Below are 14,436 nucleotides of genomic sequence, written 5' to 3'. Positions count from 1 at the left end.
ACAAAATTTATCTACTGACATTACCACTGCAATAAATATCACAAAGTGTCAGGACTGTTGCAAGGAAATGAGGTAAGGATCATTGCTGGGAAAAATAGGGAGGGTTTTAAAAATCTATGTTGTACCCCCATGGGAAAAAATAAATAGTTCAAGATATAACATTAAATCAGGCAAGAGAACTGTAAGTCAGGTAGGCAAGCCTGAAGGTCCAGAACAGGCTAGAAAAAGACTGGATTTAAAATATCTAGGAGGAAGCAGAGGCCTTAACTTGAGGAACATGAAACAAGGAGACATCATGGAACTTGAACTTTGGAAAATCCTGTCAATCCTGTATGATTTCTCGGTCTTGGGCAGCTGGCCAACCTGTGTCTATTTGTTTTCTTATCTCGGACACAAGATTAGCCCACCTGCTCCCCGTATTTGAGGTTTCTACTAATTGTTTAGTCCCAAATTTTCTTTGGGGTTAGATTTTTTTTCCTTGAATTGAAAATGCAGATACAGCCAGGTGTGATATGGGGAAACACAATGCTTCAGCTCTTACCTACACCCCTCTCATCCCATCCCATCCCTAGTTAAGTTCAGGACCACCATTGGAGTTTTCTGGAGATTTTTCTAGCTATTTCTTACAGTCTTCAAAATAAATTTGCCCCTAAATTTGAAAGCAGAATATATATTTTTTCCACTACTCCATGATCTCTGAATTGAACTAGGCATAATCTTTGTTTAAGGCAATTTTCCAAGTTACTTCTCAATTCTTCCTCTGGGAATTAGCATCCAAGGCACCTCAAAACATCTCTTCCTCCTTTTGCTTCTTCCTCTAATTTCTCCCCCTACTCCTCCTTCTCCTTCCTTTTTTAGCAGAGGGCTTCAAAATATCTGGGTTGGTAAAAATGATGTTAAAGGCAACCCATTGGATTTTCTAAGATTCCAGGGTGACTCACTTGATCTCAAGAGGAAACCCCAGACTGGCAAGTTATTATCTTCTCACTTCACAAAGTGTAGTAATTTTAAGTTATTGCCAGAGAGAGGAAGTCAGAGAGAAGCTGGGCAAGTAGGTATATAGTAACGTGGAAACAATGCTTTAATGCTGAGAGTAAAAAACACAGTCAACAGGAGAAAGAGAAAAAGATGAAGAATATTGTAAAGGAAACAACATCAGAATATGGCCATATTCTGTACATAAAGAGGCGCTTATTGAACTGGCTTTGGGAGGTGGTAATTCCAGCCCTGGCAGATCATTTTTAGGAAGAGCACTAATGGCACAGATAAACATGCTTGTTACGGGACGATGTCATAATAGGCTTGACGAATAGACGGTTGTATAGATTGTTTCCAATGTTACCTCACCTGCACCTCATTTTTGCTAAGTGTGCACAGAGGCGCAGCCTCTGTGGTTTAAGGAGAACTGATATAATTATGGCTCAGGTGATTGGAAATGGAAACCTGCCACAACACTTTGAGGAAGCAAGCTTCACATCCTCCCCCCAACACTAAGCAAGCTCTTAAAATTGTAAATCTAATGACACCACGAAGTGTGTTTTGATGTTTAAATCAATGGGCATTTCACGGTAATGGCTCCACAGCTGAGCAAGCCTGTATTTGGTTAAAAATTTGGTCTATTTAGGAGTCACTGAATTTCGAATAAACCAAAAAGCTGCCAATCATTGTGTGTCAGTAGAACGGTCATTCTATGGAACAAAACAATAGGGCTCATGCCAAAGCCATCAGCCAAGTTTGAAAATGAATGTCCTTTTGTTATTCCTCTTAGGAGTCGATCTTTCTTTTCTTTGTTCGAATTGCTCTTCACAGCATCTGCTAAGTGACTTTGTTGTTGGATTTTAGGGCTTGGCGCAATATTCTGTACTCTTTTACGGCTATTATGACAATCAACGGACGATTGGATGGATGAATTTCAGGATGCCGCTCTCCTATTTTCTGGTGGGCATCATGTGCATTGGATACAGCTTTCTGGTTGTTCTCAAAGCGTAAGTTTTATTTGTCTCTTGAGAAGCAAACAATAATTTCCAGAATCAAATGAGGAAGTTAATTTGAGAACTCACTGTAATTTTGTTGCTGTTTTATGTCTAGAGGATGCAGCATCTGTAAGAAATGAAATATAGCTTTAATACCCACAGCAATGGCAGACTATTACACCCTCCAAACAAAAGGGTTGAACACAAGCACAGGCCTTGGGGTCGTATCACTGGGTCAGACTGATGGTTGCATGCCTGTTTTGTGTTTAAATATATTAAAAAACGTGCCTTTTTGTACTCCAAGGTATGAATGAATGTTGCCAGCAAGGCAGTGAAACAGCTGCTGACCCCCCTTTCCTGGGCAGAGAGGTTTGCAACTTGTAGAATTAGCTCAATAGGCAGAATCTGTTGTTCTCTGGTCAATATTTTAAAAGCCAGAATAATCACTCATCCAAAAAATTTCAGCTGTGTAATACAGCAAAAGCAAATGGCCCCCAGTGAGATAGTCATGATAAACTGTATAATCATGGTTTGTCTCAGCAAAGGATTATGAGAGCATGGGGAAGGATTTCACCAAGGAACCAATGAAACTACAGTTCATTTTTTTCCCTGCCTGAAATATATTTATAATACTCTGGTTAAAGATGCTGCAGAAGCGTTGCACAGTCCATTGGGGATGTGGATAATCTATCCTTCAGATAATTTCTTGAACTAGCTTAGGAGAAGAGTTGAAACATCTCAGTTAATGTCTCTTACCCTTTTAGTTGACTATGCACGTGCGAATCAACCTTTTGCGTCCTTGCAGAGGAGACCCTCTGCTTGAGGGGCCCGGAGGGATGGAATGTACAGTCACCCCAAGCAGGAGCTCTCTGGAATAGTCTGTGACACACTTTGTGTCCTGTCCTTGTTGAACTTACTTGTTCCTCTAAAGAAAACTGTTATATTTAGTTTTCAAGCCCTTTTAGGACTTAGAACAGCTTTAATGGGGACCCCACATCCAAGGCATTTATCTACCTGTCCAAATGGATTCAGAGACCCCCAAATATTAGGTACTGATAATGTACCACCACATTCCAAAAATCAACAACACTTTCTAGACTTTTGAACATATTGATTTGGCTGGACTAAAGTCAGGGGTGCCATTTACATTACTGAGGCCTCGTGACTACCATTTCTTTGTTGGTCCTTTAGTCTCCATGGTCACTGGGGGAGAATGGTTTTGTATGTCCAGTTACTCAGCTTTTTCAGTGATTCTGCAGAAGCAGTATATGCTAACGGTGAAGAGTGAGGACTGTTGAGCCTTTCCTGCCTGGGTTCAAATCCTAGCTTTACCATGTACTATGTGGCCTCAGACAAATTGTTCAAGTTAGCCGCTTAGTTCTGTTCTCCATATCTAATAGGATGGTTATGAGGACTAAATGAGCTAGTACATACCAAAAGCATTTAGAGCAAGCCTGGAATGTCAAATTACAAATGTTAACCATTTATTTGTTGGGATAATTCATAGGCTTATTGAAGAACCACACAAAGTAAGCATGGTAAGGATTGGGGCCACATGATAACCTGCAAAGGGAGAGCAGACCCATATGGTTATGCAGTTGAACATTAGTAGGTTTTGTATCTATTAGAACAATTTTCTGGTAGATAAATTTAAAGTACCTAGAACAGCATTGTTCAAACAAATATAAGGCAAGCCACATATATAATTTTACATTTTCTAGTGGCAATATTTAAAAAAGAAAAAGGCAAAATTAATTTTAATAATGCATTTTATGTAACTCAATATATCCAAAGTATTATCATTTTAACATATAATCAATATAAAAATAATTATCGAGATATTTTCTCTCTTTTTTTGTATTAAGTCTTCGAAATCTGATGTGTGTTTTATACTTCTAGTACATCTCGATTTGAACTAGCCATGTTACAAGTGTTCAGTAACAACATGTGGCTAGTGACTACTGTGTTAGAGAACATAGCTCTAGAAGAAGTGGTGATGTTTTTGAATTTACTCAAAGATACCATTTAGGATAGCTGCAAGGCACCAACTCTACACTTTCACCCTTAAAGTCATCCATGGGATGCCAGCCAAAGCAGCCTGACTTGGGCCTTCCCTCTGGCGTGGACCTTTGATTTGCCCGTTTACCTGATTGACAACTGGCTTAAGGTCATTGGCCTGTATATCAAAACAATTCAAACGCATTACATGACTATCTTTCCCACCCCCTTGCCACCTCTTTGTATTGTGCTTCTCCTTCATAAGCCAATTCATCCCTCCCATCAATTTTAAATACTTGGTTTGGTATTTATTCCTTTTCGGAGGATGGGAAAATTGAGGCTCAGCAGAGTTTAATGGTTTCATTGAGCTCTGATAGCCAGTAAAATGCAGAACAGACCTTTGAACATCATTCTGTAATCCCAACAATTTTCTCCTAATCTCTCATGAGAATATGTCTATGGCGATGAGGACAAGGACCTGCCTCTACCTTGACCTTGGTGGCCTTTTCGATTCTATGTTAAAGCTGTTTCTTGTCTGTTACCAAATTCCTTTGTAGTTATATGGCCTTGAAAAAATTTCTGTGGTCAAAAAATTTGTAAAAAAACAAAAATTAAACCCATCACAACTATGTTTTTGTCTTACAAGACACTTATATATTCTAACATTACATTAAAATCATGGCCAACCTTGCATAACATTTCTAAATAAATAAAAATTTATTTTCTCCCTTCTACGTGTATTTCCTGGTCTCTAGGCTGCACGTGTGGTTTGTACTCAGCTACTAACCAAAAGGTTGGCAGTTCGAATCCACTGAGCAGTGCGATGGAAGAAAGGCTTTAAGATCTACTTCTTCAAGATTGTTGTTGTTATGTGCTGTTGAGTCAATTTTGACTCGTAGCAACCCCAAATGACAGAGTAAATCTGCCCCATTGGGTTTCCTAGGCTGTCATCTTTATGGAATCAGATTGTCATGTCTTTCTTCTGCAGAGCCACTGGGTGGGTTCAAACCACCAATCTTTCAGTTAGCAACTGAATACTTAACCCTTGTGCCACTGTTAGTTTATAGCCATTGAAAACCTTATGGAGTGCAGTTTTACTCTGACACACATGGAGTCGCCATGAGTTGGAATTGACTCGACGACCACGAGATTTTCAGGGCCTCTATTTCCTTTTCATTTCTTTTGTACCTCATGACTCAGACAGCTATTTACCTTCCTGATACCCTGACTAAAAGTCTTCCATGTCTCTTGCTATGTTTGAGCCCATTATTGCAGCCACTGTGTCAATCTATCTCATCAGCGGTCTACCTTACCAAGCATGATGTCCTTCTCCAGTGACTGGTACCTCCTGATAACATGTCCAAAGTACATGAGATAAAATCTTACCATCCTCTCTTCCAAGGAACACTTTGTCTGTACGTCTTCCAAGACAGGTTTGTTCATTCTTCTGGCAGTCCATGGTGTATTCAGCATTCTTTGCCAACACCATAATTCAAAGGTATCAATTCTTCTTTGATGTTCTTTATTCATTGTCCAGCTTTTGCATGCATACTATTGAAAACATGAGGCTACTGAAAACACTATGGCTTGGGTCAGGCTCATCTTAGTTCTCACCTGCTTTTGAACACTTTAAAGAGGTCTTTTGTAGCAGATTTTCCCAGTGCACTACATTGTTTGATTTCTTGACTGCTGCTTCTGTGGATGTTGATTTTGAATCCAAGTAAAATGAAATTTTTGACAACTACCATATTTTCTCCACTTATCATGATGTTGCTTTTTGGTCCAGTTGTGAGGATTCTTGTTTTCTTTATGTTGAAGTGTAATCCATAACGAAGACTGTGGTCTTTGATCTTCATCAGTAAGTGCTTCAAGTCCTCTTCACTTTCAGCAAGTAAGGTTGTGTCATCTGCATATGGTAGGTTGTTAACGAGTCTTCCACCAACTCTGATTCCAATCCTTATTTGCTCAGAATAGAGACTAAGGATGGTGAAAGGATACAACCCTGACACACACCTTTCTTGATTTTTAAACCACTTAATATCCCCTTGTTCTGTTCTAATGACTGCCCCTTGGACTACGTGCAGGTTCCACAAAAACAGCATGTAGTACATTCTAGAGAAAGAAGAAACTACAGTAAATATTTGTGTTCTGGAACTTCCGTTCTTTGCAGTATTATCTACAACTTGTTATGATCCACAAGTCGAATGACTTTGTATAGTCAATAAAACATAGGTAAGTGTATTCTTGGATTCTCTGCTTTCAGCCAAGATCCTCCTGACCTCAGCAATGATATCCCTTGTTCCACATCCTCTTCTGAATCTGTCTTTAATTTCCAGCAGCTCTCTGTAAATGTACTACTGCAACTGTTTTTGAATTATCTTCAACATGAACTAGGAGTACTAATATCCCAGGATCAATTGGAACCATTTATAAAGTGAGATGGCTTTGTCAAAATTTATTATAAGGATAGAATTAAGGAGCAATAGTATAACAAGCATATGATATGTTTTGTGCCACGCATGAAGCTATTTGTGCTGTAAGTACTTATTTGGTGAGAACTTTCTCAGAATTTAGTTTACTTCCAGAATCACAATTCATTTATTTATTCATTTGCTTAGTAAATACATATTGGAAACCTACAATGAGCAATGTAGGGGGTTATCTAGTAAACAATAGTGAATAAACTGAAGTCATGGTACTCAGTTGGGGAAACAGATGGTAGACAAAGGAACAGCCAGTGGATTGTGGCCAATATACTACGAATTTCTACTTTTGTGAGTGTTAGCCTTTGCAGTCAAATATTTACTGTAGTTTCTTCTTTCTCTAGAATGTACTACATGTTGTTCAATATATTTCTTACCATAATTTATCTTTCCTTGTGTAGTGATCTTACGCGGTGAGCTTTCAGGGAGATGTTTCCTAGCTCGCTGTCAATCTCTTCCCTCTTCTTTCCTACCGTGTCGGCAGAGGCTACCTTATAGTGACCCTGTTAGCTTAGGAGGAGCCCTGGTGGTACAGTTTTTAAAGCACTAGGCTACTAATTGAAAGGTTGGTGGTTAGAACCCACCAGGTGCTCTATAGGAGAAAAATATGGCTGTCTGCTTCTGTAAAGATTTACAGCCTTGAAACTCTGTGGGGGCAGTTCTACCCTATTCTATAGTGTTGCTGTGAGCTGGAATCAACTTAACAGCAATGGGTTGGATTAGGGTTTATGGAATATTTATTTGACTTATTTAAACCTCTTCACTCACCCATAAAATGACCCAATGACCCCAGTGTGTAAATAGAGCTGCAAACATGTGGTTCATGGTAAGAAGTTCAGTATAAAAGCTTTATGCAAAGTATAAATGCAACAATTGCCTCCCCCCACCCAGCATACACACAACAAAGCACATAGTAAGTTGAGATTATTTCCCATAGATATAGAAGTTCAAAACTACAGCCCCCTTGAACAAGAAAGAATTTTGATAACTACGTAAATATTTTCCTCTTTAGACGAGGGATAGAGCTGCGTGTGGGACACTTTATAGCTATTAGGACCATCTCCCGGAAAAATGTGTGTGAGCAGAGTTTGTCTTTGGCATTCTTCCTTACCCCTTTCAGTACTCCACTTCCTTTCATGTCAGTTCCCATGTGTGAGTAATTCCCTGTTTGCTCCTCCAGCTTTGGCTCCTCCCTGGGGTCTCTCTTCAGCTACAAAACTTTGCTTGTGATAAAACTCCATTCAAGGCTTATTTGTCAAATGGCTGTTTTTCACTTGCGGCCCTATCCCTTGCTATCTGACAGCATAAAAAATAGGTGGTGGTACATTAATAAAAAAAAAAAATAATTTTCTCCCTAGGTTAAATCATATGAAATGTCTAATTTCAACCCTTTGTGACTTGCCAAAAAAAGGCATTTTCATATGGTTCAACATATCTCATGATGTCTTAGTTTGAGAAATGGAGTGGAAATAGAAAAAAAAAAAAACAACCTGGGTGATAACTTCCAGTAAATCGCTTCATGTCTTTAAGCCTCAGTTTCTTCACTTGTAAAAAGACATTAAGATTAACTTGATCTCTTGTTAAGTTTTTGAAGAGGACAAAAAGAAGAATATATGTAAACACCATTTGCAAAGAGTAAAATATTAGACCAATGTTAGGAATTATTATTTTTGTTATTTCTCATAACTTGCTAGTCCATTTAAAATACATAAGCTGCCATAGGGAAACCCTGGTAGCACAGTGGTTAGAGCTAGGGCTGATAGCCAAAAGGTTGGCAGTTCGAATCCACCAGGCGCTCCTTGGAAACCATATGGGCAGTTCTACTTTGTCGTATAGGGTCGCTATGAGTCGGATTTGACTCGATGGCAACAGGTTTAACCGGTTAAGCCTCCATAAGGAGTGGGGCTAAAAAAAAAAAAAAAAAGGGGGGGGATAAAAGAGATGCCCACCAACCTATAATGCCAGCTTTATGTCACTGCTCTGCTTCTTTTTTGGTTCCATATCACTGTAATATTAAAAACAAAAACACAAAACCATATATGACTACTTTATAATATGTTTTACGATGCTTCAATTTTACTATTTATAATGATAGGGAAAAAAGAGAGCAGAGGAAGTGGACTATATATCTCTAACCACTGAAATAAATCTGTAAGTAAGTGCAAGCAGAATTACGTATTTTAAAAAAATGCTGATTATAATACATGTACCATTATTTGGCATTAATAATGTATAAAACTCTTGATTTTTGATCAAGAGATAGAAGAAAGTACAAATGTAATGCATCTGTGTAATCATTCTTTGGAAGGACATTCTAGATGGAAGTGAAATCTACATAGTAGTTCCTTCACCTGGGTTAATCCACCAATAAGTTTCAGGGTTTTTGAGAACCAACTAAAGTTGTATCCAACAGTTTAAGTGTTTATTCATATTTTTCCCTTCCATGGGGAGGGACTCATAAGTTTTCATCAGATCCTTAATGGGATCTTTATCCCACAAAAGACCAATTATATTAATTTTTCAGATGAAGAAAACAAAAATATGTATTTTTATAGAATTTGTTTAATTGTTAAAATTATCAATGCTTTGCAGCTTTTTAGTCTTGAAGGCTGGAAAAAAAACAATTTAAACATCTAAAACAACCAAACAAGCAAACACAAAGACCAAAGAAAACAAAAATTTAAATATATAGTTCTATTTTCTTGTTTAAAAATGTGTATTTTTAAAATATTGCTTCTCCAATTTACCTACGAGTACGTTTTGACACTCCCTGCCCTCTCCCTGTCTTTTCATATTCTTTCTTCTTACAGGATGACCCAAAATATTGGTGACGATGGGGGTGGTGATGACAACACTTTCAAATTCAGCTGGATGGTGTTCACGAGCTGGGACTACCTGATTGGTAATGCTGAAACAGCAGACAACAAATTTAATTCCATCACAATGAATTTTAAGGTAAAGATACTGACTTAAATGACTTTTTGTTGTATTTTGAAGAACAAAATCAGAGCCATACCATATGGTGTAAGTTGTAAATTATCTTGACAATGAAAAGAAAGAATACCTTACCATTTCTACCTACCAGGATCTGGGCAGGGCTCTGATTATAAATGGAAAATATCTGATGATCCATGACAGTGCTCCTGTCCCTCTAGGACTTTTCTTCTCTAAATTGGGCTATAAAGTAATGCCAGTGGCTTGAAGTATGAGACCATTAAGAATCAGAATCAGATCTTTTAAATACTAGAACAATGCTTGTTAATTCTTTACAGGAAAAAGTTAGCTCAATATTTAAAACGACTCTAAGGCATTATTTTGTAGATTTTTTTTTTTTTTAACAACTATATCTGAAGAGAGTTATCTTTTTCAATAAAAGACTACTGTAGAGAAATCAGAGCTTGGTTGCATGAATTCTTCCTTCTTTCTCTCACTTACTCTCACTGTTGGGAAGATTCATGAACTTTAGTTTATCTTTTCATTTCTCATATTCTGAGGTTTGCCTAAAGAATCCCTGATTTCGTGATCCTTTTTATAGCTAAGTCTTCCCTTTTTTTTTCTTTTCTGTTTTGCCTTTGTACAGGAAGCAATAATGGAAGAAAAAGCGGCCCAAGTAGAAGAAAATATCCACTTGGTCAGATTCCTGAGGTTTCTTGCTAACTTCTTCGTGTTTCTAACACTTGGCGCGAGTGGATACCTCATCTTTTGGGCTGTGAAGCGATCGCAGGAATTTGCACAGCAAGATCCTGACACCCTTGGGTGGTGGGAAAAAAATGAAGTTCGTCCCTGCATGCTTTTTATGTGCTTAAAACCTGACATTTGCTACTTTGTGGCTTATGCTTCTGTGGTGGGAAATTAAATAAGGCCACTTTATGTATCTCCCCCTTATATTTAACCAACCCTCTTGCATATTTTTCACTGTATTCCTATCTTATTTCTAAATCTGTCTATTGTGTGTTTTTGTTTTTTTTTCATTTTGTGACATTGGGAAATGCTAGAGTTGGAAAAGATCTTAGAAACATATGGCCCAAACCTATATTTTACAGATGAGAACGATGAATCTCGGGAGAGTAGGTGATGTGTTCAGGCTTAGAAGAGTGAAGGTTAGAACCTAGGAGTCTTGATTTCAAGTCCAAGACTGTTCCTATTACCATCTCTTGCCTTCTCTGTAGATCCCACATTGGCCATTGAAAGATACAATTGTTGCCTAAATTCTTTGAGACAGCTATGATAAACACCTTAATTCCTAGACAGTCAATTCTTACTCTTCACAGTAGTTAATGTTGTATAGCCAGAATGCCCCTTAGAAGTAAGGATGGCAAGACTTCATCTCATGTACTTTGAACATGTTATCAGAAGGCAGGAGTCCATGGAGAAAGACATCATGCTTGGTAAAGTGAGGGTCAGCGAAGGAGAGGAAAACCTTTAATGAGGTGGGTTGACATAGTGGCTGCAACGATGGGCTCATGCATAGCAATGATTGTGAGGATGACACAGGACAGTGTTTCATTCCGTAGTACATACATAGGGTCACTATGAGTCAGAACTAACTCTACAGTACCTAATAACAACAAAGTTCTATAAAGGAATCCCTGGGTGACACAAAAAGTTTAAGCACTAGGCTACTACCTGAAAGGTTGGTGATTTGAACCTGCCCAGAGGTGCCTCGGAAGACAGGCCTGGCAATATGCTAATGAAAGGTCACAAACTTGAAAACCCTATGGAGCAGTTCTACTCTGCACACATGGGGTGGCCATGAGTGGGAATCAACTCCATGGCAACTAATAAGGCACATTTCCAAGATGGAATCTGAGTAATGAGGACAGATTGTATTTAACTTGTCATCTCACTGGAAACTTTCAGAGTGCCTCCCCTACTTACGGCAAGTATGGGCTTCCGTCCTTTTCACTAATAGCTTAGCTGCACAGATCCACCTATCACCTCATCCTGTTCTCATTCCTTCTCTCTCCAAACATACTTCAAATGAAGAAGGCCAGCTCCTTGCCAGGAATTAAATATTATGGTTGTTATTTATCTTCAGAGTATCTGACCGTTTAATGGCTCAGAGAAAGGTAGAAATTTAGATTCAGGAAACCGTCGATCATGTGTTGTTGCTAGAATCTGTTCTCTGTCATAAAATGTTCCCATGTATAAGGTAGCATCATTTTGAACTTGAGCGTTTTCAAAGTATGCGCAGATTTAGCCTGTGAGAAATTTAGACACATCAAGAGATTTCTAGGATATGTTATAACTGAAACTTCTGCAGAGCCTGTAGAGCAAAAACCAGTCTTCTAAAGATAGAATTCCCTAGAAAAAGAAAATGACATAATCTTTCTTTCTCTTTTAAGGCTCAAACACAAACATTGTAGGTATTTCAGTACTGGTAACCATGCAGATGAGGATCATACACGTTAGTCCATAATATCATAAACCTCTCATGCAAACTTGTAAAGCAGAAAGCCATTAGTTAGAGGGGTTTTATTTTTTTTTTGAACAAAGAAAAACCTCAAGCATTGACTAAGTTAGCTGTCAAAATTCTCTCTTATAATTTTGATAGTATTTATAGGTAAAATTATTATGCAACTTTGGTCCATGGTTGTTTAAATAAATGATTGCTTGTTTAAATAAATGAATCATATCAAGGGATAGGTAGTTGACTATCATGAAAAGGGTCACTCTTTGAAAGAAACTACTTAACATCCTTCTTAGGAAACTCCTGAATCCTAGGGGCCAAGAAAAATAAAAATAGGAATTCATGTGTAACTTTACAAGTTAGTGAAAATAAATTTAACTTTACCTTATGTAAGATTGCACAGACTATGCCAGGTTTTTTCCTTTGGGCTTATATTATATCACGCTGGTTTTATGTGATGCCATGCTGATTTTTTGGCTCAGGTTGGTCATATTTATATAATGTTCTTAACTAATAAAAATGGGAAAAAAAATAATGAAATTATTTTCTAAATATAGCCTGGTAATTCTAACTGTTCAAAACATGGAATTTGCAGAGGAAAATAGGAAATGTTTGGGAAATTGGGAAAGAGAGTCATCAGAGATACCTGAAATCTTTTTTTTTCATTTAAAGACTTTATTTTCTTTTCCTATTATAACAGTAGTACATGCTCCGGGCTTTTTCTTTGACATTATTTAGCCTAATACTATCATCATAAGGCTGTGAGACAGCCAGGAGGTGTGGACAATACATTTTCTGTTTTCCATACAATGTTTCTCTTCTTTTTTTTTTTTTAACATCTTTCTCTTTCATTTTTGAAACTGTCCTACCTTGGCTTCTATAACATTCTGTCCTGTGTTTCTCCTTGGGCTTCTCTGAATGCCCTATGTTTTCCTTGATAAAGGCCAGGATATTTTTATACCCCCAACATTTTGCATTCCCTGAAGTTCAATTTTTAGTCCTGAGCCCATTTCAGAGAGCTTGTCCCATTCTAACTGATAAAACAGGCCAATATGCTGATGATTGTCAAATTAGTATTTCTAGCTCTGATCTCATTTCTCAAGCAGATCATATGCCTTTTCCTATGGAAATTTTCCTGTAAAGTGCATCAGCGTATCAGAATCATCTACCGCGTAGAATAGGAAACACTATTATTACTGGCACATACACAAACTCACATACAAGGGCTTCTTGAGAATATGAGTTGAATATCGTCTTTGTTGTTCTATTAAGATCAAACTATAAAAATGCATGAAATAATCTTCTTTTGTCTTATAAAAGATCAAAGAGAACCTAGCTGAGAATCTTGTAGAATTCTAGAGGAAAGAATTAAAAAAAAAAAAAAATTGTGGTAAAATATATATATATAATAAAATTTTGCCATCTTCACCATTTTTAAATGTGTAATTCAATGGTGGAGTCCTGGTGGTGCAGTACTTAAGAGCTTGGCTGCTAGTTGGCAGTTTGAATCCACCAACCACTCCTTGGAAACCCTATGGGGCAGTTCTACTCTGTCCTGCAGTGTTGTTGTAAGTAGAAATCGAGCCAATGGCAGAGGTTTTTTTTTTTTTAGTTTAAATTAAATGGCATTAATTACATTCACAATGTTGCATAACTATCACCACTATCTATTTTCAAAAGTTTTTCATTACCCCAAACAGAAACTCTGTACCCATTAAGCAATAACTCCCCATTCTCTTCTCCCTTCAGCCCCTGGTAACCTCTAATGTACTTTCTGTCTGTATAATTTTCCTATTCTAGAGATTTCATACATGTAGAATCATATAATATTTTTCCTTTTATATCTAGCCTTATTTCACTTCGCACACATTTTCAGGGTTCATCCATGTAGTAGCGCGTATCAGAACTTCAGTCCTTTTTATGGACGAATACTATTCTCTTATACGCATAGACCGACATTTTGCTTTTCCTTTCATCTGTTAATGGATGCTTAGATTGTTCTCGCATTTTGGCTATTGTGAATAAAGACGTGCTGCTGTGAAGAAAGTCATAATATTTAATCACCATTGATCTAGTTCATGCCTTATGTTTCCTTGTAGATGAACATGGTTATGTCCCTTCTGGGGATGTTCTGTCCAACTCTGTTTGACTTATTTGCTGAATTGGAAGACTACCACCCCCTCATCGCTTTGAAATGGCTACTGGGACGCATTTTTGCTCTTCTTTTAGGCAACTTGTACGTGTTTATTCTTGCTTTGATGGATGAGATTAACAACAAGGTAAACCTTGTGTCTGATTGTCCTTGACAGTGGTGTGTTGTTAAATTCTTGTCTCAAAGATTGCCAGAAATGCCTTTGAAATCTGCGTTGTCTCATTTTCATTTACATCTCTTGGCTTTCTAGATTGAAGAGGAGAAGCTAGTAAAGGCCAACATTACCCTCTGGGAAGCCAACATGATCAAGGCCTACAATGCCTCACTCTCTGGAAATAGCACCGGGCCACCTTTTTTTGTTCACCCAGCAGATGTACCTCGAGGGCCCTGCTGGGAAACAATGGTGGGACAGGTAATGCC

General features: G+C 37.8%; 1 protein-coding gene across 1 annotated transcript in view; it reads left to right on the top strand.

Annotated features, from left to right (window-relative positions):
• The window catches only part of TMC1 (transmembrane channel like 1), a 128,682-nt gene that overhangs the window by 72,704 nt on the left and 41,542 nt on the right, over nt 1-14,436 (top strand). The window contains exons 9-13 of the mRNA XM_064290832.1: nt 1,843-1,985; nt 9,265-9,409; nt 10,035-10,229; nt 13,964-14,143; nt 14,267-14,428. Coding sequence (XP_064146902.1) covers nt 1,843-1,985; nt 9,265-9,409; nt 10,035-10,229; nt 13,964-14,143; nt 14,267-14,428 — 825 coding nt within the window. The remainder of the gene's footprint in view (nt 1-1,842; nt 1,986-9,264; nt 9,410-10,034; nt 10,230-13,963; nt 14,144-14,266; nt 14,429-14,436) is intronic.

This window comes from Loxodonta africana, chromosome 9 (assembly GCF_030014295.1).
Source record: "Loxodonta africana isolate mLoxAfr1 chromosome 9, mLoxAfr1.hap2, whole genome shotgun sequence".
Classification (NCBI taxonomy): Eukaryota; Metazoa; Chordata; class Mammalia; order Proboscidea; family Elephantidae; genus Loxodonta; species Loxodonta africana.
This window is presented reverse-complemented; position numbering and strand designations above follow the sequence as displayed.